This window comes from Corella eumyota, chromosome 4 (genome assembly GCF_963082875.1).
Source record: "Corella eumyota chromosome 4, kaCorEumy4.1, whole genome shotgun sequence".
NCBI classification, from domain to species: Eukaryota; Metazoa; Chordata; class Ascidiacea; order Phlebobranchia; family Corellidae; genus Corella; species Corella eumyota.
The window spans coordinates 5,527,364-5,551,287 of NC_137493.1; the positions used below are offsets into that span (position 1 = coordinate 5,527,364).

General features: G+C 33.4%; 3 protein-coding genes across 4 annotated transcripts; all 3 read right to left on the reverse strand.

Moving 5' to 3' along the window:
- Window positions 1-2,129: 2,129 nt before the first annotated feature.
- LOC145750677 (uncharacterized) lies at window positions 2,130-5,816 on the reverse strand. Its single transcript, XM_082566757.1, has one exon. It carries the CDS (start codon window positions 5,814-5,816, stop codon window positions 2,130-2,132), a length of 3,687 nt encoding a protein of 1,228 aa, XP_082422883.1.
- Window positions 5,817-7,743: 1,927 nt separating this feature from the next.
- LOC145750048 (uncharacterized) lies at window positions 7,744-15,671 on the reverse strand. Of its 2 annotated transcripts, XM_082565966.1 has the most exons (20): window positions 14,402-15,666; window positions 13,788-13,953; window positions 13,237-13,448; window positions 12,975-13,106; window positions 12,639-12,794; window positions 12,444-12,518; window positions 12,084-12,315; window positions 11,835-12,019; window positions 11,663-11,734; window positions 11,399-11,590; window positions 11,130-11,201; window positions 10,816-11,010; window positions 10,609-10,680; window positions 10,181-10,381; window positions 10,025-10,096; window positions 9,734-9,928; window positions 9,444-9,515; window positions 9,156-9,350; window positions 8,972-9,043; window positions 7,744-8,791 (listed from the first exon to the last, which is right to left on the reverse strand). In XM_082565966.1, the coding sequence occupies exons 2-20, from the start codon at window positions 13,819-13,821 to the stop codon at window positions 8,564-8,566; spliced, it is 2,664 nt and encodes an 887-aa protein (XP_082422092.1). In that variant the 5' UTR covers window positions 13,822-13,953; window positions 14,402-15,666; the 3' UTR covers window positions 7,744-8,563. The 2 variants fall into 2 exon arrangements, 1 of the variants encoding a protein (XP_082422092.1); XR_014283661.1 differs by lacking the exons at window positions 7,744-8,791; window positions 8,972-9,043 and having other exon boundaries at window positions 9,209-9,350; window positions 9,720-9,928; window positions 13,788-15,671.
- A 4,340-nt stretch (window positions 15,672-20,011) lies between these two features.
- Window positions 20,012-21,861, reverse strand: LOC145750627 (uncharacterized). The gene is made up of 3 exons (XM_082566701.1): window positions 20,659-21,861; window positions 20,343-20,573; window positions 20,012-20,230 (listed from the first exon to the last, which is right to left on the reverse strand). The coding sequence occupies exons 1-3, from the start codon at window positions 20,844-20,846 to the stop codon at window positions 20,206-20,208; spliced, it is 444 nt and encodes a 147-aa protein (XP_082422827.1). The 5' UTR covers window positions 20,847-21,861; the 3' UTR covers window positions 20,012-20,205.
- Window positions 21,862-23,924: the final 2,063 nt, after the last annotated feature.

The following is a 23,924-nucleotide window of genomic DNA, read 5'->3' on the forward strand; positions in this document are numbered from 1 at the left end:
CATTAATTTTGTTAATTGAGTTGTTTTATATCTTAACCCAAATTTAAGTGCCAACCGTAAGATTAATGTCTAAGTTAGATGCTTGCTTAAAGTTAAGTGCTCACCCTTATGTTAAGTTAAGTGCCTTCCCAAAATTAGGTGCTTATCCATGGTCAGGTGTCTACCCAAAGTCAAATGGTCACTTAAGGTTAAGTGCCAACTCTAATGGTAAGTTAAGTAACTACCTATGATTTTACCATAAGATTAAGTGCCCACCCTAAAGTTAGGTGCCTACCCTAAAATTAAGTGCCTACTCTAAAATTAAAAGCTTCAAAATTGAGAATTAAAAAGCCATGATTTTAATATATGTACCCACACTTCTGCAAGCACATGTTTAAACTATTTTGTAGGATCTAATACACTCCTGCTATGGCTTAAACAATTGTTAAACCCCAATAGAGTACGCTGTAAAGATGAGCATTGATAAGAAAGCCACACTTAATTAAAATACACAAAATAGTCGTGTTAAATCAAACTCGCTAACTTATTACCAAAACCTGCCCAAGGATTCAATCTACCAAATGTAATCTGTACAAGCGGCTTTTAATCAGAATTGAAACTACAGGAAATGCGAAATAAATGCGACACAAAAATATGACATAAAACACAAACTACAAAGTATATAATCAACAAATTAAGTGTAAAAGCGAAAGTCTAATTATGTGTTAAACCTTACTTCGGCCTTACTTATTTATGAGTTTTTACGTCCAGCGAACTGACCAAAAAGCTATATTGCCAGTTATTTAAAGCGAAATAAAATAGAAGAAAGCGCATACAAACAATAAAGAAAATACAAAGCATTATCGATAAACAGAACAACAAGTGCGTCATAAATGACGATGGGGAGTGAAAATCTCCCGCAGCTGGAATCAAGCCCAATGATTCAGCGTGAAACGCCGGAGCTCACTAAAAGTGACCTCCCGCTAATAAATCATTTCAAATTTTTAATAAGATCGATAATGGACATAACATACCGGCCCCAAATGACAGAGTGTAATAACACGAGGGCATTTAACAACAAAAATGTTCATTATACGATAACAAAATACAAGAAATAAACACAATAACTATGCATTCGAAACTTCAACAAAAATACAAAGTATTCAGTTAACATTACGTATAACATATAATAACGATAAAACTAACGCTACATATATAAGGTAGCAAGTGTGTCAGTTCATGCAATACAAGACACACCTATCACAAAAATACGTTTTACAAAAATGATATGAAAGTGTAAAGAAGAAAAACTGTGAGGCATGCAGGCGTAAATACAAACACAAATAAAACATCGAAAATACAAATTTATGCGACCCCTTCTAAAAGACAAATTTTGCGAATGTCTCGGGTTAAGGTAGCATATGCAGTGCGCACCTGGACACGGCGCACCTGGACACGGCGCACCATCCCGTTCTTGTCTTTAATGCACTTCTCGATAATCCCCTTCGGCCAGAGTCCTCTCTTCGCGTTCTCATTAACGATTAAAACCACGTCGCCAACCGTGAAATTCCTCATCGGTTGAAGCCATTTTTGTCGCAATTGTAACAAAGGCAAATACTCTTTGGTCCATCGGTCCCAAAATTGATCAGCAAGAAGTTGAACCAACCTCTACGATCGCCTGTAACCGTCTGCCTTGACAAACGTGTCTGGAGGCAGGTTATTGTCTATTGCTCCTTTTAGCAACATACTTGGCGTCAATGCCAATTTATCTTTGCAGTCATCGCTGAGTGGCACCAGAGGTCTGCTGTTCAAGATTCGTTCCACCTCAGTCATCAAGGTTAAAAGTGAAAAATCGTCAAGAATGGTTTCGCCCATTATTAGCCTCATGATTTTCCGAACGGATCGTATCATCCGCTCCCAGACTCAGCCTTGGTGACTCGCAGCTGGCGGATTAAAACTCCAATCAATTTCGTTTTGTAGGAGCGCGCCGTGAATTTGCTTTTTATTCCATCTCCTGATGCCTTCTCGTAGCTCTCTCTCGGCCCCAACAAAGTTCGTGCCGTTATCGCTATAAATTCTTTTTGGACCCAAGCGGCGAGACGAGAATCGGCGGTAAGCATCAATAAAAGCACTTGTTTCTAAGGATTGGGCTACTTCGATGTGATAGCCCGAGTAGCCATGCAAGTAAAAATACAAGCATATTGTTTAACTTGACTTCTACCACTTTTTGTAAGAATTGGCCCCATGTAGTCAACTCCCACACATGTAAATGGAGGATTATTTGAAGTGACCCTCGGCATCGGTAAAATGGCCATAATTTGTTCCCCCACTTTAGCAGACCAAAATCGGCATTTTCTACAGCCTCTTAGAATCCTTCTGACAGTGGCTTGTCCGCGTAGAATCCAAAAACGTTCTCGAATTGCGGACAAGACATGAATTGTTCCCGAATGCCCATGCCTGTTATGATAGTTTGTCACAACAAGTTCAGTTACAACATGGTTAGATGGGAGAATCATCGGATGTTTGGTGATTAGAGGGACGGTTGAATTATGTAGCCTGCCACCAACGTACATAATGCCTTTAACTAAAACCGGGCTTAGCTTTCTTAAAGTGCTAAGCTGTTTTGATTTATTTAGATGTTGCTTAGATTTGAATTGTAAAGGCTCGTCAAGGGTTTGGTGGTCATGAAGTTGATTGATCACCTCCAAAAAAGATTGTCGTTGAACTGCCCGCACAATGGCAGCTGTTGCGCTATTTAGTTCTTTTAGCGATAAAAATTCAGGAATGGCGTATTTGTCGTTAGATTTAGCTTTCCGTTGAGACACCTTCCGTAACAAAAAGGTGCGATATCGCAGAATCCAGGCGGTTGCTCGTTGTAGGTTTGTAAACGAAGAATAACGACGCCACAAACGCAGTAAACTAAATTGATTACTGCAAACAACATTACACAAGGTCACTGACTTGACCTCAGGATCGGCGGTCAATAACGGCAAGATAGCAGGGCGAACCGGCCAATGTTCGACTGTCTTATAAAGAAAGGTTGGGCCTTTAAACCACAGGTCTGCATTGTGCAGTTCAATAGGCATTAAGCCTCTTGATGCAATGTCAGCGGGATTTCGCTTTGTGTCAACATGCATCCACTGTTCTGGTTTCGAAAGCGAATGAATCATTTCTAATCGATTAGCGACAAAGGTTTGAAATCGCGTTGATGTGTTTGTAATGTATTGGAGAACGGTTGTAGAATCAGTCCATAAATAAACATTGTCAATTTTATATTCCAGTTCTCGACGTATAAGGTCGCTGAGTTTTACGGCTACCACGGCCGCCGTAAGTTCGAGTCGGGGTACGCTTACAGGCTTAAGGGGAGAAACACGTGCCTTCCCCATTACAAAAGACAAATAAATATTTCCATACAAATCAATCATGCGTAGATAACTAACAGCACCATAACCCACATTGCTAGCATCACTAAACGTGTGCAGCTCAATACAACAATAATCAACATTTACAGGTTTAAAACATCTGGGTATACTAATGTGCTCTAAATCAACAAGAGTGTTAAGCCAATTATTCCAAGTGTTAATATGTTGTTCTGGAACCAGATCGTCCCAGCCCAACTGTGCAGAACATGCTTTCTGTAAAAGTTTGCGTGCAGGAAGAATAAATAGAGAAGAAAAACCCAATGGGTCATATACCTGACTTACCATCGATAGTATACCGCGTCTCGTGGACGGTTTAGTTTGAACGTTTACCTTTACCTCGAAACGGTCTAAAGAGGTGTTCCAATACACACCAAGCGCTCGCTCGGTTGGCAGTTCGTGTAAGTCTAAATTTACCACCGAAGATGCCAAGTCACACGCTGGGATTGACGATAGTACGGACCTGTTATTACTAATGTATTTCGTTAGATGAAAGCCACCGCTTTTAAGAAGCGGTGAAATAGCAGATATAAGTTCTACAGTATCATCAACAGACTTACACGACTTTAACAAATCATCTACATAAAAGTTACGCTTAATAGTATTCACAACATTCTTATCTGCTTTTGTTGCGTTGTCGTCAGCAGTTTTCCTAAGCGCATATGACGCACAGCTTGGCGACGAAGTTGCACCGAAAATATGCACGTTCATCTGATAGTCAACTGGGGCTCGAGAAAGGTCATTATCGGGCCACCACAAAAATCGCATGGCATCACGATCACATGGTCTCACAAAAACCTGATGAAACATGCCTTTAATATCTGCTACAAGGGCAATAGCCTCTTGGCGAAAGCGCAAAAGCACTCCCACCAGACTGTTAGTAAGGTCAGGCCCCTGTAATAAAACATCATTTAACGAAACACCGCAGTGTTTCGCAGCACAATCAAACACTATACGAAACTTAGGACCCGTACAGTGGTGTGGTATATACCACGTTATATCATTTAGGCAGTTCCTATTAGCCAATACAGTGGCATGTCCTAATTTTACATATTCATCAATTTTCTCCCTATATTGCCTAAAAATATTAGGGTTAGCAATAAACTTCTTCTTCAAAGATTGCAGCCTTTGAAGTGCCATTTTCCTATTCTTCGGAAGTTTGATATATTCCTCTTTCCATGGTAATCCGATTTCATAGTGTTCGCCGTTCCGCGAAACTGTTTTATCCATAATTTTTAAAGCCCTTTTGTCGTTTAATGACATTTCGCTCCTTTGCTCACAATCAAGGTCATGAAAGTCGCTCGACAAGACCTTCAAAATGTCGCTGCATGATGCTGATACTTGTTCAGGTTCATGCATAAAGTTAACATTTATTCGTTGCGATTGTTTCTTTATATTATGGTCCGAGCCAAACAATGTCCAGCCTAAAGCCGTGTGTAACCCGAAAGGCTGGCCCTTTTTGCCGTAACGCCATTCAGAAACCCTGAATGCATCGTGAACGTTGTTTCCCAGAAGCAGCTCCACTGATTTTGATTTAAGTTCAGGAAACTTCAGGTCACGCAGATGCGGATACATGTTTGCCACCTTTTCCGTAGGAATGCTGTCACTTACGTTGACAATATGGTCGAGCACCAAAAGTTTTTCGACATTAAACGATTCTGTTTCATTGATCCCCTTTACATATAACGAGTCAACTCGGCTCCCATGGCTTGTTACCGAATTTGCTGTGTAGAGCTCAATATGTTCCTTTGTCTCCTTGAGACCCAATTTCTTTGCAAGGCTTGCAGTGCAAATACTTGTATCTGAACCGTCATCTAGAAAGGCGTATGTTTTCACAAAATTACTTTGATTGTTGCCCCAAACTTTAACTGGCACAATCTTGAAACGTTTCACATTTTTTACGCTGTTGTGGGAAACCTCGTTGCATGCCACAATAGCTGACTCGCTTTGCGGCTCCGCACTAGCCTCTGCGCTACTTGGCGGAATATTAATATGCAAGAGAGTATTATGTCTCTTGCCACAATCCCTACAGCCTTTGTCATATTTACAATCTCGGGACTGATGTCCTGCTCGAAGGCATTGAAAACATAAGCGTTTGTTTTTTACGTGCTCACGTCGATCTTGTGGGGTTTTTGATTTGAAAACTCCACATTGCCATAAAGGGTGGTGTTCACTGCAAGATGTGCACTTTTGCACGGAACCATTATATCTTCTTTTGTTGCTTTCCTTTTCAACAGCAGCGAATACACGACCAGAGCGGGTTGCCTTACCTCTAGCGGTGTATTGGGCAGTGGGCACCTTTGACCTGCAGTCCCGTTCAAGCTGCAGGCGGTGTAAAGAACGACGTTGATGTTTCGCAATTCTTTTTACGAACAACATAACATCTTCAAATGTTGGTGTCTTGCCATGATCTTCCATGTCATTAGCGAATTCTTTGTAACTTTTCCAAGCCTTTTTATGGAAATCTTCGTAAGACTTTGAAGATTGTGTCTTGACTGTTAAGGTCATATTCAAAGCCACCTGCACTTAAAGTACAAGCACATAAGTAAAGGTCGTCGGCAAATGTGTTCCAGCCGTCGGCATCAAACTCCTTTAGTTTTGGTGCATTAACTATTTTATTCATTGCGGCTTCTTTGAGTATATCAGGCTGATTGTACTTTTCATGCAGTCTAAGTCGTGCCTCACGGTATGCCTTTGTTCGGTCTGCAATGACGTCACAACCGCAAATCGCTTGTAGGGCCTCCCCAGTACCAAATTTAAGTAGAAAACTTAAACGGGCACTGTTATCGTAAATTCTACGTTCAACAAATTCTTCAAAACGTCTTATAAATCCCAAGTATTGTAACACGCTGCCACTGAAGCTATCCAACTCAATCTTTGGCGTGGCAAAATCAAAACTTGAAAATGGCGGCTGATGCTGCTGAACAGGTTGAGGTCGGTCATAAACACGATCCTCTTGGCCGGAAAGATAATCCCTCGTGTCCGCTAATACGGACGGCTTTGGTCGATGTGCCAATGCCGGTGAAACTGCAGTTGGTGCCGGCCCCGCTGCCTTTATTGAGCGAGGTGATTTGTCGCCTTCGTATATTCGTAAATGCGACAATGATGTTTCATTAAAGTTCACTTCTGGTTCGGTAACAGGCTTTGCAGCATATTGTTTCAGTCTTAAAGGCAAAACTTCAGAGATGTCGGAGCCAAATTCGCTATCTTCGTATCTCTCAGCAAAACGAACCTTTTCTTGTGCATGAACAATTTGTTCTTGCATTTTATGTTCCTCGCGTTTCCTGTTTAACTCTTTAACTTTTCTCTGGGCTTCAAGCTCCTGCCGCTGGCGCTGGGCTTCAAGTTCCCTTTCTTGGCGCTGGGCTTCAAGTTCCCTTTCTTGGCGCTGGGCTTCAAGTTCATCTTGAAGTTTGTCAATTTCGTGACGCTGTTACATAAACTCAGCTGTTGAGCGGACAACTTCCACATTTTCTTCGAGAGCTTCAATGCTTCGTCTGCTGCGGTGCGAGCGACCAGATCTGATCGACCGTCCGGCAACAGAACCTGCTCTTGAAGATTTTTTTCGGACACAGATCTCCAAATATGCCTGGTACCGATTGTCGGCTACAACTTTCCGCTGTTCTACTTCCTTCAACTTTGAAGTAGCGGAGGTTCTTACATCTCCCTCTGACTGGGAAATATAGTTCTTGCACGCGCCTACAACTCTTTCGTAGGCCGTATCAAAGTCACCCTTTAACCTTGTGACTTCTTTACTATCAGAACACTCTGCTTCTATTTCTTCGCAAAGTTTGTTCTTACATCGGGTAAATGCCGATAGAGCATATGTACGCTCTTCCTTTGACCCCAAAGGTCCCGACTTAGTAACAGTTTTACTAGTCGAAGTGTCCACAGTGGTGGACGAAGTAACAACCATACCTTCCGTTGTTACGGCGGGAGAAGTGACGTTTCCTTCCACCATATTTTACAAAAATTAATTAACAACTTAATTAACAAAACCCTATGTATATTATTAACCACACACACAAGTTATTGAATCTTATATTCAACAACTTTGCAAAAGCTAACTATCACAAATTAGCACACAAAAAATGCTTTTAACTACGCACAAGTAATACCTAACTACTTTCCAAATCTTACTAAGGTAAAACTCATAAATCTCGCAATGTAGGATCTAATACACTTCTACTGTGGCTTAAACAATTATTAAACCCCAATAGAGTACGCTGTAAAGATGAGCATCGATAAGAAAGCCACACTTAATTAAAATACACAAAATAGTCGTGTTAAATCAAACTCGCTAACTTATTACCAAAACCTGCCCAAGGATTCAATCTACCAAATGTAATCTGTACAAGCGGCTTTTAATCAGAATTGAAACTACAGGAAATGCGAAATAAATGCGACACAAAAATATGACATAAAACACAAACTACAAAGTATATAATCAACAAATTAAGTATAAAAGCGAAAGTCTAATTGTGTGTTAAACCTTACTTCGGCCTTACTTATTTATGAGTTTTTACGTCCAGCGAACTGACCAAAAAGCTATATTGCCAGTTATTTAAAGCGAAATAAAATAGGAGAAAGCGCATACAAACAATAAAGAAAATACAAAGCATTATCGATAAACAGAACAACAAGTGCTCACTAAAAGTGACCTCCCGCTAATAAATCATTTCAAATTTTTAATAAGATAGATAATGGACATAACATATTTAATCAAAGGGCTAATGTTTACCCACATGCATGAAAAAACAACCAAATTTTAATTACTATTTCGTTAAATTAAAAAAATAAAAAGAAGATGAAATACCTGAAATAAAAAATAAATCCAATTTGTAAAGCAAAGTAGTTGTGTTAAACACTGCAAAGAGTACTTGCAACTTAAGGGCCTAAATAAAAGCCAAACCAAATTGATAGTTTAAAAAACTTAAAGGCTGCATTTGCAAACCAGTAAATTACCAAAATTACCAACTAATTTAGAAAATTAAAGCAGTAAAGAAAAAATCACTTTGCCAGCAAATAAGAAATTTATCACACAAAATAGGCTGTGTACATGTTATTTCAAGTTTTCTTTGTATCTTTAAAAAAAAGCTATTTTTGTATTTTTTTTTTGTATTTTGTATTTGTATTTTGTATTTTTGTATTTTGTATTTGTATCTTTAAAAAAATGCCTTCTTCCACCAATGCCTTCTTTTTTTTTTTTCTCTGAACGTGGCAGAAATATCATTGTAAATTTGATCAACCTCATATTTAAATTTAAGCAGCACATCTTGACCGTATTTTGTTGAATCTACCTTCTTCTCAAGCTCACTGAACAGTGCTTTTTTTTGAGTAATGTGAACGTTCGCTAATCTGTCCCGGTCAAAACGTCTTCTATTTCCCGTTACCTACAACAATAACATTAAAATAACTTGTATAAAGTCATTTATACAACATTTCCACCAAACAAAAATCTAAAACTTAGCGTGTATTATTTTGCAAATAAACTAAAAGGTTTAACAATAAATTATTTTCACAAAACGTTTAATTAATATAGTTAACATAAATATATAAATAAAATAAATAACCTCGATTAGTTTCATCCTGTGTTTTGTTTTCATCGACTCAAGTTGTGCATTCGCTCTTTCTTTTGCTAAAACCTTTTTTTATTAAAAAAATTATTATTAGTAAAAACTTTCTCGTTATAATATTACAAAAATACCAAATAGCAGATTTCTAATAAAATTTAACTTTGAAATAAATTAAGTTAACCTCTTGATGCTTATTGTTTTTCTGTATTGTCAGAAAGTGCTTCTCAATGTCAGCTTCCAGTTCTTTTTTGTTGGACGTACGCTCATTTTCAGGATCTTTTGGACACTTATCGTTGTACTGACTTAAAGAAGTTACTTTTACTTCGTTGTGTTTGCTTAACAGCATGTTTTCGTCTTGATATTGTCCACTTGTAAACTTAAATAAATTGAATTGTAAACAATTTATTTAAATATTGTATATAATAAAGTGTTTTTAGTTTAAAAAAGTTGTTAACATTTGTATATTTACTTTATTCAGTTCTTCTTTGTATATTCCAAAACATATTATTTTCATGTTTTTGATATCGTTTAATACCTTGACCTAAATACAATTAATTGTTTTTTTATTGCTATGTTTACTTAAATTATAGAGCATAAAAATGGCAATAAATTATAGAGAGTATTGTTATATCCGAAAACTAATTAAGTTCTTAATATCAAATTACAGTATTACAATATTCAACAGTTTAATACTTTTATAAACGGTAAACCTTATTCAAATAGAATCACTCAGTTTAATATTTACATCAACAGTAGGACCTTTCTTATTTCGTTTTTACTCTTTAGTTCCTCTACTGCGTCGGCAAGTACTTCGTCCAACTGATTTCTACATTTACGCACGAACGATTCACCTTTTGATTCCAAAAAGAGATTAATCATCTTCTCAGCTTGTTTTTTTCCTTGCTGGTGGGCATTTTCAATTTTATCTGGATTGATGTAATCTTCCCCACATACCTTCAATTTTTAGTAGAAACACTTTTTATCATGACAGAAATATTTAAGGATATTTCGACGAGTGATTAAAGTAATTTTTTAATATTTAACACTTACGCCAGTTACATAACTATAGTATGCATCTTTTGCTTGAGTGAGTGTTTGCAAAGTTTGAGCCTCATCCAATTTCTAAAAAGTCAATGTTTTTTTTGTTACAAAAAAAAAATAATTATTATTATATAAAATTGTATACTGTCTTAAAACCAAATTCACCAAGTTTAGCTCATTTTTATCTGTAAACTTCTTCTTTTCTGCATTCAAATAGTCAGACAAATCCAATCTGGATTCTTTCTTTACTGCGCTCCCGTTTCCATCACCAATCTCCGACTTATCAAAAATAGCAAAAGCAGTTTCCTGGGCTTTTAAAATTGCTTCTTCCAATTCATCTGGCTCGACAGCCGTTCCGTTACATTTCTACCAAGTTTATATTTTTAGTGTAGAATTATCAAGCTTAAATACTTACTCTTTTAACCTTTTAAATTTTAATTTACATAAAAATGGTGTAATTTTAAAGAATTTTTTGTTATTAAGTTTCTCTAACTTACAATTGGGTAACATATGATATCTAAAGCCACAAAGACGGCTTACGTCAAAAAAAATTTAAAAAACTTTCAAAAAAATAAAACAAATTTAGTGCAAACTTCTTCTATAATTGAGGTAAACTCTTGTTTTGCTTCAAGTGAAAGATTAGACAATCTCAGTTTTAGGTCATCCTGTTAATTAATAAGTATTAAGCGGTTGCAATAAATGTAAATGTATATTACTCACGTAGACTTGACCGTTATCTTGTTAGCGTTATGCAGAAGTTAGAACCTTTAAGATTAAAACACACGGCATAGATAACTTACCAATAGGTAACGATTGCTTTCTTTAAACTCATTGAATACAATTTCTAAAAGCTCCTCCAACTTTGTGTTATTTTGGCCAATAACTGATTCGTCAAAGGTTTCAGTTTGATTTTGAAATGATTTTAAAGCGTTGGTGTTGCAATTTTGCTTTATTTCTTCCAATGTAAGGTCGTCAACGAAGCTATTATTGCTAGCCTTTTTAAATAAAATCCAATTAAGTGATCTTAAACATAGAACAATTTCAATATTGTAATATTTTTAAAGCTCAACTAATTTCAATAATTAATCATGGTTAAAAAAAGAAATAAAATAACCTCATTTAAATCTTGTTTAAATGTAGACACTGTCTCCTCTAATATATCACGAACTTTAGCCTTAAGTTGTTCCTAAAAAAGGTTATTGGACAATTAAAAATAACATAAAATAAAAGAAACTGCAATGAATTTAAAATGTCGCAATGTGAATATAATTTACGACTTTAAAGTAATTTACAAAAGCTTTTTTATTTTAGCAAAATGTTTTCGTTAAGATTTAAAAAAAAAATTAAGCGGTTAATTTTTATTTTACAAGTTAAAAAAAATACCTTAAATGTTTCGTTCATTTGTAGAAAAAAATTACTTTGTTCTTTAATTTGGTCGTCCAACGTTTTCTTAATGGCGCTTATGAATTCGGATCCCCCCATTTTTGGAGTTTCATCAAAGTGAGTCAAAGCCAGACTTCGGCAAGAATTTTGATTAACTTCAAACACTTTAGGTCCCATGTAGGTTACACACATCTAAGAGTTGTATTTTCAATTTACTGTATTTGACATAGTATTTAAATTACCAGTGAATATAATTTAATTTACCTTGCGCATGTTATCGTTAAATACAGCGGCACATTCCATTATAACAGAATCCATTGATGCATTTATGTTTGCCTGCAAAAAAAGTGTGCTGATGTTGTCTTGGTAAATTTTACGTTATAATTAATACCCATAACCTTACACAAAATAAAATTTCCGAGTTACCAAAATCTACCTCTAAAATTGTGTCCACCTTAGGCATTTTACCAGTTTTAAAAATTTCAAAATAATCCGAGAAAAAATGAATTAATTCTATGCCAGTCATAACTTTTCCGTTGTTAGTCTTTACAACAATGTTCTTGGGTTCAAACAAATGTCTATCCAAGCTTTCAACCTCACTTAAAAAGCGATCACCAATTTCTTCAATTAAAAAATCACTGTTTTTATAAAAAAAGATATGTTTCATTTTAAATCCAAAACTTACCGCTCAATTGTATTTTTTCATCTTTGGCCCCTCTCAGCATAACTTTTTCGCCAGGACTAGGTAAAAGATAACAAGTAAATTTTGAGAAGTAGTTTTGAATATTCTTCTGAACCTTTTTGATTTCTTTAGACTTTGATTTTTTGCTGAAAACTGTTTCTAGATACTTCTTGCCTCCTTCTTCACCAAATTCATAATCTTTATCAGCCCAGTCACGTATCAGAAAAATTAGATGCTAAATTAAATACTAAGTTATTTTGTTTAAGTAAATCTACGTTGTCTCGATTAAAGTGCTACATTTGCCTTTTCCTAATAATTTAGTTGTAAATACATCACAAATAAAGTCGTTATAACAAAAAATACCTGAAAAGGTTTGGAGTTCTCAATTTGATATTTTTTAGCAAGCGAAGTTGCCGTTTTTCCGTATTCAGCAAATAACTAAAACATATGTTTAAAACACCTTAAAGCTTAAACAAAAAAAAAATTTTTAATTTTGAATTAAAAAAAACATACTTAAAATACTGAAAGCTAAATACAATTATTTAGGGTCAAGTTTACTTGTAAGTTTTGAAGGTCGTCGGCGCCTATCATTTGCATAACATTGTAAATTTGCACAGATCCAATTAATGTACTTAAGGCAAATATAACTGAAGAAGTTTTTACATCAGCTTCCAAGTCAAACGCACCTTGAGTATCCATCAAAAACAAGTTTACCTGTAATATACCAAAATATTGCTTTAAAAAATTTATGAAATTTAAAGATATTTTTTTTAAGAAAAAGTCCAACTAAATAAAAATACAATTAAACGACACAACCAAATAACACATTCGTTCTGTTACGGGTTAAATTATGTAGCAAATTTATAAAAATAACTTTGATTAATTTTCTAAAACCTTGCCATGTGGAGTGTCACACAAAAATGGTTTGTTCCAAATCCATATTCCCTGGGTGTCGCCTTTTATTCCTCCTCTCCAGCCAAATCCTCTACTTAAACGTTCGGTTGTATCACCTATCCACTCCTCCTTCTATTAAAGATTAAAAAAACCATTCAGTAAAAAATTTAAATTAAGTGATGTAAACAGTTTTTTGTGATTTTTAACAGGATAAAATAATTTGGTTAAATAGCAATAAATTTATTTAGTTTTATAAACTTGCCTTGTCAGCCCACAGGTACCGCAAAAACAGATTAAGGAGAAAAGATTTTCCTTTTCGAAAGGCACCAGTCAAAGAATAAACAGCAATAGGGGTGTATTTTACTTCGTCACTGCAGAATATTTCTTCGAGTGCTTTCTCGTTTAATATAAAACCACCAGCATCGCCTGATTCGGCGTCTATAGGTTGAACCAATTGCACAGCTTCTCCTTCGTCTAAAACAAAGCATAAAGTTTATTTTAAAAACATTCGTTTGTAGCAGTAAAGTACAAATTGTTTTTTTTTTAACTTTAATATCCAAGATACTGAAATACAGTGAGGTACATACAGGGCAAGTAATGTTGTACCCAAAACAATTTTACGCGTTAAAAACTTGTTTAAATGATCAGGCACCTAAGTTAAAATTACCAAACAAACAATTACGATTCACGATAATTGTTGCATTTCGCCCTTTTCGTTAAAAACCAAACTTTTTAACATTTCCATGCTTAACTTAGACTTTCCCTTTCCTAATAAAATACAGGTTCGTAGTAACACTATACTTTAAAACTAACCTTCTTTAAAATTGTCATAGTCATTTAAATCCATAAGGCTAAGCAAATGATTTTGTAATCTTATTTAAATTCCAACTGCAAAAATTCCTCGCTGAATTGCCTCGATCAATAAAATCGAAATGTAAGTTCCTCGTGTCCGGGTTACTTATATATTGAAAAAAAGGAACTAAAACCAACAAGAAAAAATGAGAAACTATAAACTTACGTTGTCTTAAATTTCAATGAACGAGAAAACTTTCTCGTGTTTTTTACATTTGTTGATTACCTAAAGGACATCGATTGATTACAAAACAACCTTTATTATTCGGTTGCAATTTGATACAAGCGTCCTCTGCCTAGACGCGAAAACAAAATAGTTTTAAGGTGACGTGCCTTAATAATGCTTTTAAACGTACGTAATATTATTTAAAAACCAAAATAAAAAAAAGAGTTTGGTGACCATGCCATAACATATTTAAAATCTTTATGTTAACATTAATATTTGTGGCATGTTTTAAATCATTAAATTGATTTCGTCATTTTTTTCCGTTGCATTGATGTAATATTTATTATATATCTTATTATTCACTGTCATTGATGCGCGTAAAACAATATAAAAAAAAATTTAAGTTTACCTCAGTGTATAAGCGCTGCAGTTTGCAAAAAATTAGCGACACTTTTAAGGCAGGTGCTTAACTTAATCGTCCTGCCGAATAATATTTTTTTTTCTCAACAACCCCAAAATATATATATCTTTTACAAATAACATGTTTTGTTTATTGCCCACATAACTGAAAAACCACATTTATACGTTTATATTTAGAAATAAAAGTATAAAATAAATTTTACTACAAACTAAAAACCACCAACTAACTGTCTAGTAAATGCGAGCAAATTAAGGCGTTTTTTTAACAAGCGGGTGTTATGTTATACCTTATTAAACTTAGTTAAAGCCTTTGCCACAAATTTTTGCTACAGCTAAATCATTTCTTAAAGTTTTTTTTCCAATGAAGTTCAGATGTTGCTTTTTTTAACATTATTTTTATGTTTAGTTTGTTAAAAAACTCTCTATTGGCCCATTTTGCAAAACTTGGATTTTTTTTCACTAACACCTACACAATATATTCATTTACAAACAGCTCCTATAAACGTTAAGCTAAAAAAATGTTTATAGAAGGAACAAACTAGGTTTAAACAAAATATATGACAAACTTTAAACATAATTGCAATAGCCATTTATATTTTTCAAAAACAAATTTAGGTCAGAAATTTCTCAGAAATTAGGAAAACATTTTTAGAAGATAGTTGAGGTAAAAAAGGGTTATTAGACAATTTCTCATATGTGCTTTAAGGTTCTCAACATACTTAATATTTTTACGTTTTTTTTGAAAAACATATAATACTCTTACCCTATAAATATGCTATTTTATATATTCGATTTTTAACTCTATAATCACTGTACATCTAATGCTATGTCATTATTTATTATAACCTTTATAAATATTATTACGATAAATATTATTATATCTCAGTACTTCCTTGGTATCGTCGAATATCTTATTACTCTTACAGCTTTAATTATTTATGGAAAACTGCACCCACGATTTATGAAGGTCTAAAAATTGATCTTATTATCGGTTAAAATAGCTAGCACCCTTTTTTAATTTTTAACTGACTTTTGTCCTATTTGTTCTAATCGTTTCCTAAAGAAAAATAAAATTAAAGCAAATTTTACAACACGTGCTTGTGGTAATACCAGTTTTTAACTGACCTTTGTCACAGTTATTGTAGTAATTTAAATTTATGACCCTGAGCAAAAAGTTTTATAATTTTGTTTTTATTTATTGTCGAAACTGTACTTTTTTAATTAGTATCAAAAAAATTCAAATGTAAGCCTTGCGTTTGCGGGTTCTGTATAGGAAAAAAAGAAAAAAAAACAAGAACTATAAACTTGTGTGGGCAAGATTCCTATTGACGAGAAACCTTTTCTGTGTTTTTTGACATTCGTTAATTACCTAAAAGACATGGATTGATTACAAAACAACCTTTGTTATTAGGTCGCAACGTGAAACAAGCGTTTCAAATTTTGTTTACTGCCCTTCTTTTTGACATGTCACATGTAAAAAAAAAATAAAAGTTTAACTAACCACGAACTCGTCTTAAATATTATGTGTCGTTGGTCTGTTGGTCGTGCTGTCAGATTAATTCACAATCTCTAGAAAACACAATCTAACTGCAGTCTAGCAAAACGTGCAAATTCTAACTGTTGTTTTGTGGTATGTTTAACCATGAAATTGGTATAGTATACTTAATTCAATTATACGCCAAAACTTTGGACACAGAAGACTGATTTAATTATCCGCGTTAGTGTTTTTTAAAATAAATTTGCCCATCATTTTATCTGCAACACAATTTACCTTGCACAACTTTAATCTAATTTAAATAACAACTGTACACACTATATTTATTCCTAACCTGTTGTAGAAAAACAATAAGCTTGTAGTTTTCTACAAACTACACATTTTGTTTTTAAAAATGACAAATTAATTTTTAATATGCAAAGACAAGACTAATATACGATCTGCAAAGACAAGACTATAAAACCACCAGCATCGCCTGAATCTGCATCTTTAGGCCAAACCAATTGTATAGCTTGTCCTGTAAACAAACGTAAGGTATTACCCAAAAGTATTTCTATGCAGTTAAAGTGCTAAACAAAATCAAAAAAGTTTTTGTTAAAAGAATCTCGTATTGTTAAAGTGTGTAGCCCATGCTAAAACAACTCAATTTAAAATTAATATTTATGCCAACATATAGCTAATTATAAATGTTCGTCATTTAAAAACGATTAATTTATTTTTAAACTTAATTTGAATTTTCGAGAAAAAAAAATTGTCCAAAACGGGTTCTGACGTCACTCCGGGAGATTATGATGTCACAATAGTCTTACACGTCAAATCAAAATTCTAATTTAAAAACGACAACACTTTAGACAGGTTAAACTACTAAAATTCTTTATTAGATTACATTCTTGCGCTTTGTTTTAACCTTATATTTTGTTAAACATGTTGCATTTATTCGATTATAACTTATTTACTACAAACTTAAAACGTAAATAGTATTTAGCCTTTGCGCGTGAGTTGCCCTAAAAAAGCCTTACACAGATTAATTAAAATCAGTCTTATCACATGCTGGCACGATAGTTAGCCTAATTGCTTAGCACTGCGTGATACTGTTATTTAAGTAATTTGTAGAAATTGATAATGTTTTAGCGTTTTTATTTGGTTTGTAGCTTATTTTCCTGTCAGAAGGTCAGTCAGATTGAAACTATTTTTGATTGTTGATTGTAGTTCAGGCGCTTGTAAGGTAACAGAGCAATGTTATTCATTGTATAACTAGCTTAAATTATTCAGTTTATATAATCATTTAAGGCTTTAATATGTATATACTTTGTTGTTTGTTTACTAATGGTGTGTTGCAATATAGCATTTTTTAGAAAAAGGTTATATATTTAAATTACTAAGCCATTTAAAAAAATCATTCAATCAAAATGCCGAGTTGGTGTGTTGTAGCTGATTGTGAAGGAAATTCTGACAAAAGAGATGTTAGTATGTTTTATTTCCCCAAACACCCACAACTTCGAGAAGAGTGGGTACTCTTTGTTAAAGAAACTAAAAGTAACTGGAATGCAAAGACTGGAAAAAAGCAGTCTTCAATATGCAGTTTGCATTTTAAAACCACAGATTTTAAAAACTTTAACCAGTTTACAATGGGATTTGCCAAAAAGCTTATCCTGAATAATGATGCTATTCCTTCAATCTACCCAGCACATAAGGTTAGTAAGAAGCTATATGTTAGCAATTATTAACAAATTGTTGACAAATTATTTTTACAAGCAGGTTGTTTCACCAATCCACATCAAAAGTGATTTGCAGGTAGTTATGGAAGCCGAGGCAAGTACATCTGGGCTACAAAAATATTGCGAAATGGGAACCCAATGTAAACCTCTAAGTAAAGCCACTTCAACACAAACACAAAATGTTTCAAAAACACATCATGTGCGGTCAAAATATACACAGACTGATACTAAAACAGCAAGTATAGGTAACACTTTTTTAATAAAATGATAGACTATTTTTTTTAAAAACTACACTAGATTTTAATATTAGGTGTAATTTTTTAAATATTTAATAGGAGTTCAAGCTACAGTAGATAAATTTGAATTTGGCCAAACTTGGAAACCATTTATTGGTCCAGTAAGCACCTCAACACCACAAAAAAAAAGAAAATTTGAAAATGTCGATTTGAGTTTTGTGGATGATGAGCAGAGTGACCCAACATTTGCCCTAGAAAATGTCTCATACAATGTTAGTGATCTAGAATCAACGCTGTAAGTAGAACTGTTTTCAAAAATAATGCTATTTCAACAGCTTATTATAACAAAAAAAAAACTATTTCTTTTTTTGAAACGAAATAGTAATTTCCATAAACTTTTTCTTTTAACAGAAACTTATCAAAAGATGATTCAAGTACAGACGAAAAATTTATTGTGTACCACAAAAATTTAATGAAACTTTTTAACTTATGCCCTTTCTGTGGCAGTTTTTGTAATGCAAACATTTCCAATCGAATGGGAAGCTATATTGAAGTTTCACAGACATGTCGGAAGTGTGATTTCTCTAGGTCTTGGCCCAGCCAGCCGAAACTAGAATCAAACATTCCGGCTGGAAATCTTTTGTTATCTGAGTCAATTATATGCAATGGCCTTTCATACATCAAAGTATTGCGAATGCTTGAAACTAGTAATATAGCTACTATTTCGCAAACCACATTTAAAAGACATTTTTCCAATTTCATTCAACCAGTGATTTATCACTTTTACAAATCTGAGCAAGCCTCTATATTAAATGAAATTAAAATTTCAAATGGTGCAAATTTAACTGTTGGTGGCGATGGAAGAGCAGATAGTCCAGGACATAGTGCAAAGTATGGCACCTACACAGTTCTGGACTTGGATTGCAATAAAGTAATTGATTTACAATTAGTACAAGTAAGTCTTAGTTTTTGAAACTTAATAACCTTATCACTGACATTGTATTTAAAAATAATTTCTTGTTTTGCAGAGCAATGAAACCACAAGCAGCAATGCGATGGAAAAAGAGGGTTTTTTAAGGTCAATGAACTTTTTACACAGTGAAGGATTCCACATTAAAACATTGGTAACTGATCGTCATTTGCAAATTTCTAAATTTGTCAGGGAAAACATGTCAGCAACTGAGCATACTTTTGATGTGTGGCATGTAGCAAAAAGTAAGCGTTTACTTTATTATATACATAATGTTGTACTCTTATTGCCAAGGTAAAAACATTTTTTCATTAAATAGGTGTCAAGAAGAGCCTGATTGCTGCTGAAAAAAAGCATGGTTGTCAACTAATAAAGGAATGGGCAAGGAGTATTATCAACCATTTGTACTGGTGTGCTCTCTCGTCAGATGGCTATGATCGCCAACTCATAGTTGACAAGTGGAAATCATTATTAAACCATGTCTGTGATAAGCATGACAAGGGGTTGGAAAAGTTTTTAAAAAACAATAAGAGGTTATGCAAGGACATAAATTAAAAACAATAAGAGGTTATGCAAGGACATAAAAAAATTAAGCACTATGAAACAAACATCATCTGTAGAAGCCTTAACAGTCTACTGTTACAGTTTGCTCCAAAATTGAGAGCATTTTCCTTTGCAGGAATGCTATGCAGGTATGTAGCTATAAGAATATGGAAAATCAGTAAAAGCAACAATTTAGTATATACTTTTTGCACATGTTTTTCTATCTCCCAGACAATATTTGGCGGTGCTTCATTATAATGAAAATTGCAACAGAGATCTACAAGTGAGCAGCGAGGGTATTCCCACAGTTGCAGTTTATTTCCCAAAGGCAAAAAAAGGACAATACTCAATAAGAAAAATTAGAAAAAAACCCACTTATGGTTAGTGGAAATATCATGGTTTCTTAACTGTCTACAAATTTTTACAATAATCATATTTTGTATTTTGTAGAGTATATCAACAAAGTTATTACGATTCTGTTGGGTGCAACAGAAAAAGAATATGAAGGCTTTAGGAAAAAATGGAAGGCTATCAATATTCCAGAGCCTCTTTGTAAACAATATGAACACCCTGAACAGGAAGAAGCCTTGGCTACTTACAAATCTCGCTTTTGAGAAATTAAATTGAAATTTTGTCTTGTGCTTTATTTTTTATTTGTGCATGTAATAATAAACAAAAATCCAATAAACAAAAACGCTAATCATGTAAAACGGGTAAAAACCCTGTGTATAATTCCGAACTGTATTTATTTCGGATGGTGGTAACAACACATGAAGGAATGATTTTTCTGTGTTTTTCTCCGAGCCATTTCCATACCCATCTCACAAAGTTTCAGTACGCAGTGTAGCGATATTTTCTAAAAAATAGAATCGATTTTATTTTAAAAATTATGTGTATATAGATATTTTTTAACTGGGTAGTTTTATTATAGCAAAAATAATTCTAAAAAAAACTTTAAACTAACTTACTCATGAACAGTGGTAATGCCATCATATAATTGTATGCCATGATGCTGTCTATAGCCAAAATAAGACATTTCCAACACCCACTCATCAAGGCAAACAGATGTGAAGCCTGGATGTTGGGTTATACACTTTATCTCTGAAAACTGATCTAATTTTTCTATAATTTGGGGATAAGCTTTGCAACAGACACATTCTTCAGGTTTGGGCATTGCTGTACAAACCTGACATTCACACCTACAATAAAATATAGTTAAATTTTTTTTGCAATGGTTAGCAGTGACAAACTACTTACTATACAATAATCAAGTATTGAGCTTACCAATCTGTGTTATTTAGGACGTTTATATCAACAGTTTCAGTAGCTATTTCTTCGGAAGTTTCATTTTCAGCATATTCAGGCTCAAACATAAACGGTTGTATTTCATGTGGAACGTTATCAGAGCTGCTAGAACTTGAACATTCAGAACCAGATAATGAAAAGTCAGAAGTTTGCCGAAAATATTCCATTGTAAATTAAAAATTTATAAACAGAAACAATAATGTAGATGCTATTAAAAAATAAGATAGATGTTGTATAACGTCTAAACTGAAAAAACGCTTGCCTACACTCCTGTTGTCTGTCTGCAAATAAGGTTATATTGTCATTACTTTATCACTCGTGCCTTCTGTCAAGCTAGCTAAAATTAATACGCTACAAGCAGACAAGACAGATTGCTAACTAGACTGAAACCTTTTTCGCGCGATCTAATAGATGACTGACCATTAACCGACGTTACGCTTTATATTGGCACAATACTGTCTTAATTACAGCAAACAGAATCTTTGCGTGGTAGTAAGTAAATTACTAGACGAACAACAAATTGCGATCAAGTCAGTAGACTCAGTTAAAAGTATGGCAGACCTTTTAATAATTCTCTTCATATACTTTCATTGTTACGTCATAATCTCCCGGAGTGACGTCAATTTGCGTTTTAGACTTTTTTTTTAAATTGAAATTTTTTGATTTTAAAATTGTAACTACAGACAACTTAGGCTACTTAAAAGTTCTATTTTGGATGGGATTTGTTCCATATACCTTTCCTAATAATTTAATTCTTAAATATTATACTAAACAAAAAGCGTCGGCCAAACACTTTAATTTAACTCAAAAGTATTGTGCTAGCGCTAAAAGTCTTTTATTTGAAAGTTATTTTCCTTTCTTATTTGTTGCTGTTTGCTGTTATTGTTATAGAAAAACCCTTTCACTATTCCAATCTAACCCCAGACTATCATTTTTTTTTTAAATTCAGGCTTTTGATTAGCATAGTTTAATTCTAACCTTCTTCAGAAGTTTGGTAGTGCTTAAATTCCATGTTTCCAAGCACAAAGATCTTGATATTTATTACAATCTGCAACTTCAAAAATTCTGTTGAGCCTTGCTTAAGGAAATTAAAATGAAAGTATCACGTTTCTTGCTCATTATATATTGCGACGACGAGAAACTTTTCTCGTGTTTTTTTTTTACATTTCTTGAGAACCTAAACAAAATAACCTTTATAATTGTGGTGCAATGTGGAACTAGCGTCTCAAATTTTGTTTTTCACGTTAAGTCCACTATGTGAACGCCAAATTCCTTAATTTAATAGCTTTTTAAAAATAAAAAGAGAAATATTGGAATCAATGCATTTATACTTAATTATTTTTTAATTAAAATAAAGAAAAAATCCATCTATAATCTAATATAAACTCAATTAAACTGCAGTTGAGAAAAAAAAAATTCATATGTTTGTTAAGTTTTTAGCCGCGAAATTTAAATACAGCAGGGTTAATTAAAACTGAAGCAAAAATAAACTAAAACAAACACATGGAATACTTAACACATATTCAGGCAGAATTCCAGCCGACGAGAAACTTCACCTGTATTTTTTGTTTGTTGAGAACCTACAGGACATGAATTGATTACAAACAGACCTTTAGAATTATGTTACAATGTAATTCAACGTGTCGTATTTCGTTTACTGACCTGGTTGGTTTGTATGGATAAAAAACAAAACGGAAAGTTTTACTGGCTGCGTATTTGTCTCTATTCAAATATTGATGTATCGTCTTGTTAAATCAAATAGTTTTTTTTAAATAATGCATACTTTAAACATTTGGTAGTGCTTAAATTCCATGTTGCCCAACACAAAGATTTTTTAATGTTTATTAAAATTTGCAACTTCAAAACTTCTGTCGAGCCTTGTTTAAGAAAATTAAAATGTAATTTCTGCATTTCTTGCTCATTATACATTGCGAAAAGCGGAACTGAAATGACGAAAAAGCAGAACTAGAAACTTGTATGTGCAGAATTCCAAACAATAAGAACCCTTGCCCGTGTTTTTTGAAATTTGTTGTGAACCCAAAGAACATCAATTGACTGATTTTGTTTACTGCACCTGTTTGGTATGTCTGAACAAAAACCAGGAAGTAAATTTATACTAACTGCGAATTCTTTTTAATTAAAAACACAACAAACTGTGCAATCTAACCAAATCAAAAGTATTCTAACTTTACGCAATTTAAATTAACGTCTTTTTTATAAGCGCGATATGTAAGTTAGTTACTATCTGAAGTATATTATTAAAACCCATATATTTATATTGCATTATTTTGTTATAAAAATATAAAGTAAATTAGTTTACACTCTAATGCAAACACAATCTAACTACAATCCAGTTAAAAACAAATCCAGACGTTTGCTCTATTTTTCTGCTGAAATAGTAAAAAAGCAGAGTGAAGTTTTTTAAACCTAAAGCGAACAAAGAAATTAAATGAAAAACAAGGCAGCTGTAACATTGTTTGGGCATTATTTTAATCTTTTCCGACAATTTTGGCATACCTAAATGACATGCATTATTTACCACACAAACTTTATTATTAAGTTGCCATGTTAAACAAAAGTTTCAAATTTCGTTGACTGCCTAATTTTAGTATGTCAATTGAAGGCAGAAAACCTTAGTAATCTTATGTTGGCTGCGAAAACTAAAAAGCATGATGTACGGTATGATGAAATCAACCATATGCTCTTAAATAATATTATTTATGTACGTAACACCGTTTACGCTAGTTGTGTAAGAAAGTCCGTAATAAAATTTAAAATGTCTTACAATTACAGGATTTATTTCTTAATTAACAACATGCCTAAAAACTTTTCTAGCAGCGCAATAACTAAAAAATAATTTACCTTTGCATATCTTGCATAACTTCCCTTAACTGTATATAACATATGTATTCACAAACATACTGTAGCATATTTTGAATAAATCCACATAAGCCAACTTTTAATTTTATAAACAAATAGTTTTTAATGTTGATTTGAAATTGAATTGTTATTTATTCGCTGCCAAGCTTTGGCGTATTTTTCCTCCCTATTTAAATAATAAGTTTCAATGCTTTTAACTACAACTTGTTTATCGAATTTGCGGGTTATTTAACAACCCTTTTCACATGGGAACTCTAACCTCGTTTTTTTGGTATTGAATTATTTTTCCAACGATTTATTTCTGCTTTTTATTAAGTGCAAATGTTTGTTTTAAAAACAGTTAGGCAATTTCATTCTGCTAAACG

What these genes read in the sequence shown, in the direction of transcription:
- LOC145750677 (XM_082566757.1), bottom strand. Translation starts at nt 5,816, where the DNA reads ATGGAAGATCATGGCAAGACACCAACATTTGAAGATGTTATGTTGTTC.
- LOC145750048 (XM_082565966.1), bottom strand. Translation starts at nt 13,821, where the DNA reads ATGGATTTAAATGACTATGACAATTTTAAAGAAG. An exon ending in AAATGAACGAAACATTTAAG is followed by an intron (nt 11,202 to 11,398) that starts GTATTTTTTTTA and finishes AACCTTTTTTAG; the next exon opens with GAACAACTTAAGGCTAAAGT. An exon ending in AAAGCAATCGTTACCTATTG is followed by an intron (nt 10,681 to 10,815) that starts GTAAGTTATCTA and finishes ATTAATTAACAG; the next exon opens with GATGACCTAAAACTGAGATT.
- LOC145750627 (XM_082566701.1), bottom strand. Translation starts at nt 20,846, where the DNA reads ATGGAATATTTTCGGCAAACTTCTGACTTTTCATTATCTGGTTCTGAA. An exon ending in GTCCTAAATAACACAGATTG is followed by an intron (nt 20,574 to 20,658) that starts GTAAGCTCAATA and finishes ATTTTATTGTAG; the next exon opens with GTGTGAATGTCAGGTTTGTA. An exon ending in GGCATTACCACTGTTCATGA is followed by an intron (nt 20,231 to 20,342) that starts GTAAGTTAGTTT and finishes TCTATTTTTTAG; the next exon opens with AAAATATCGCTACACTGCGT.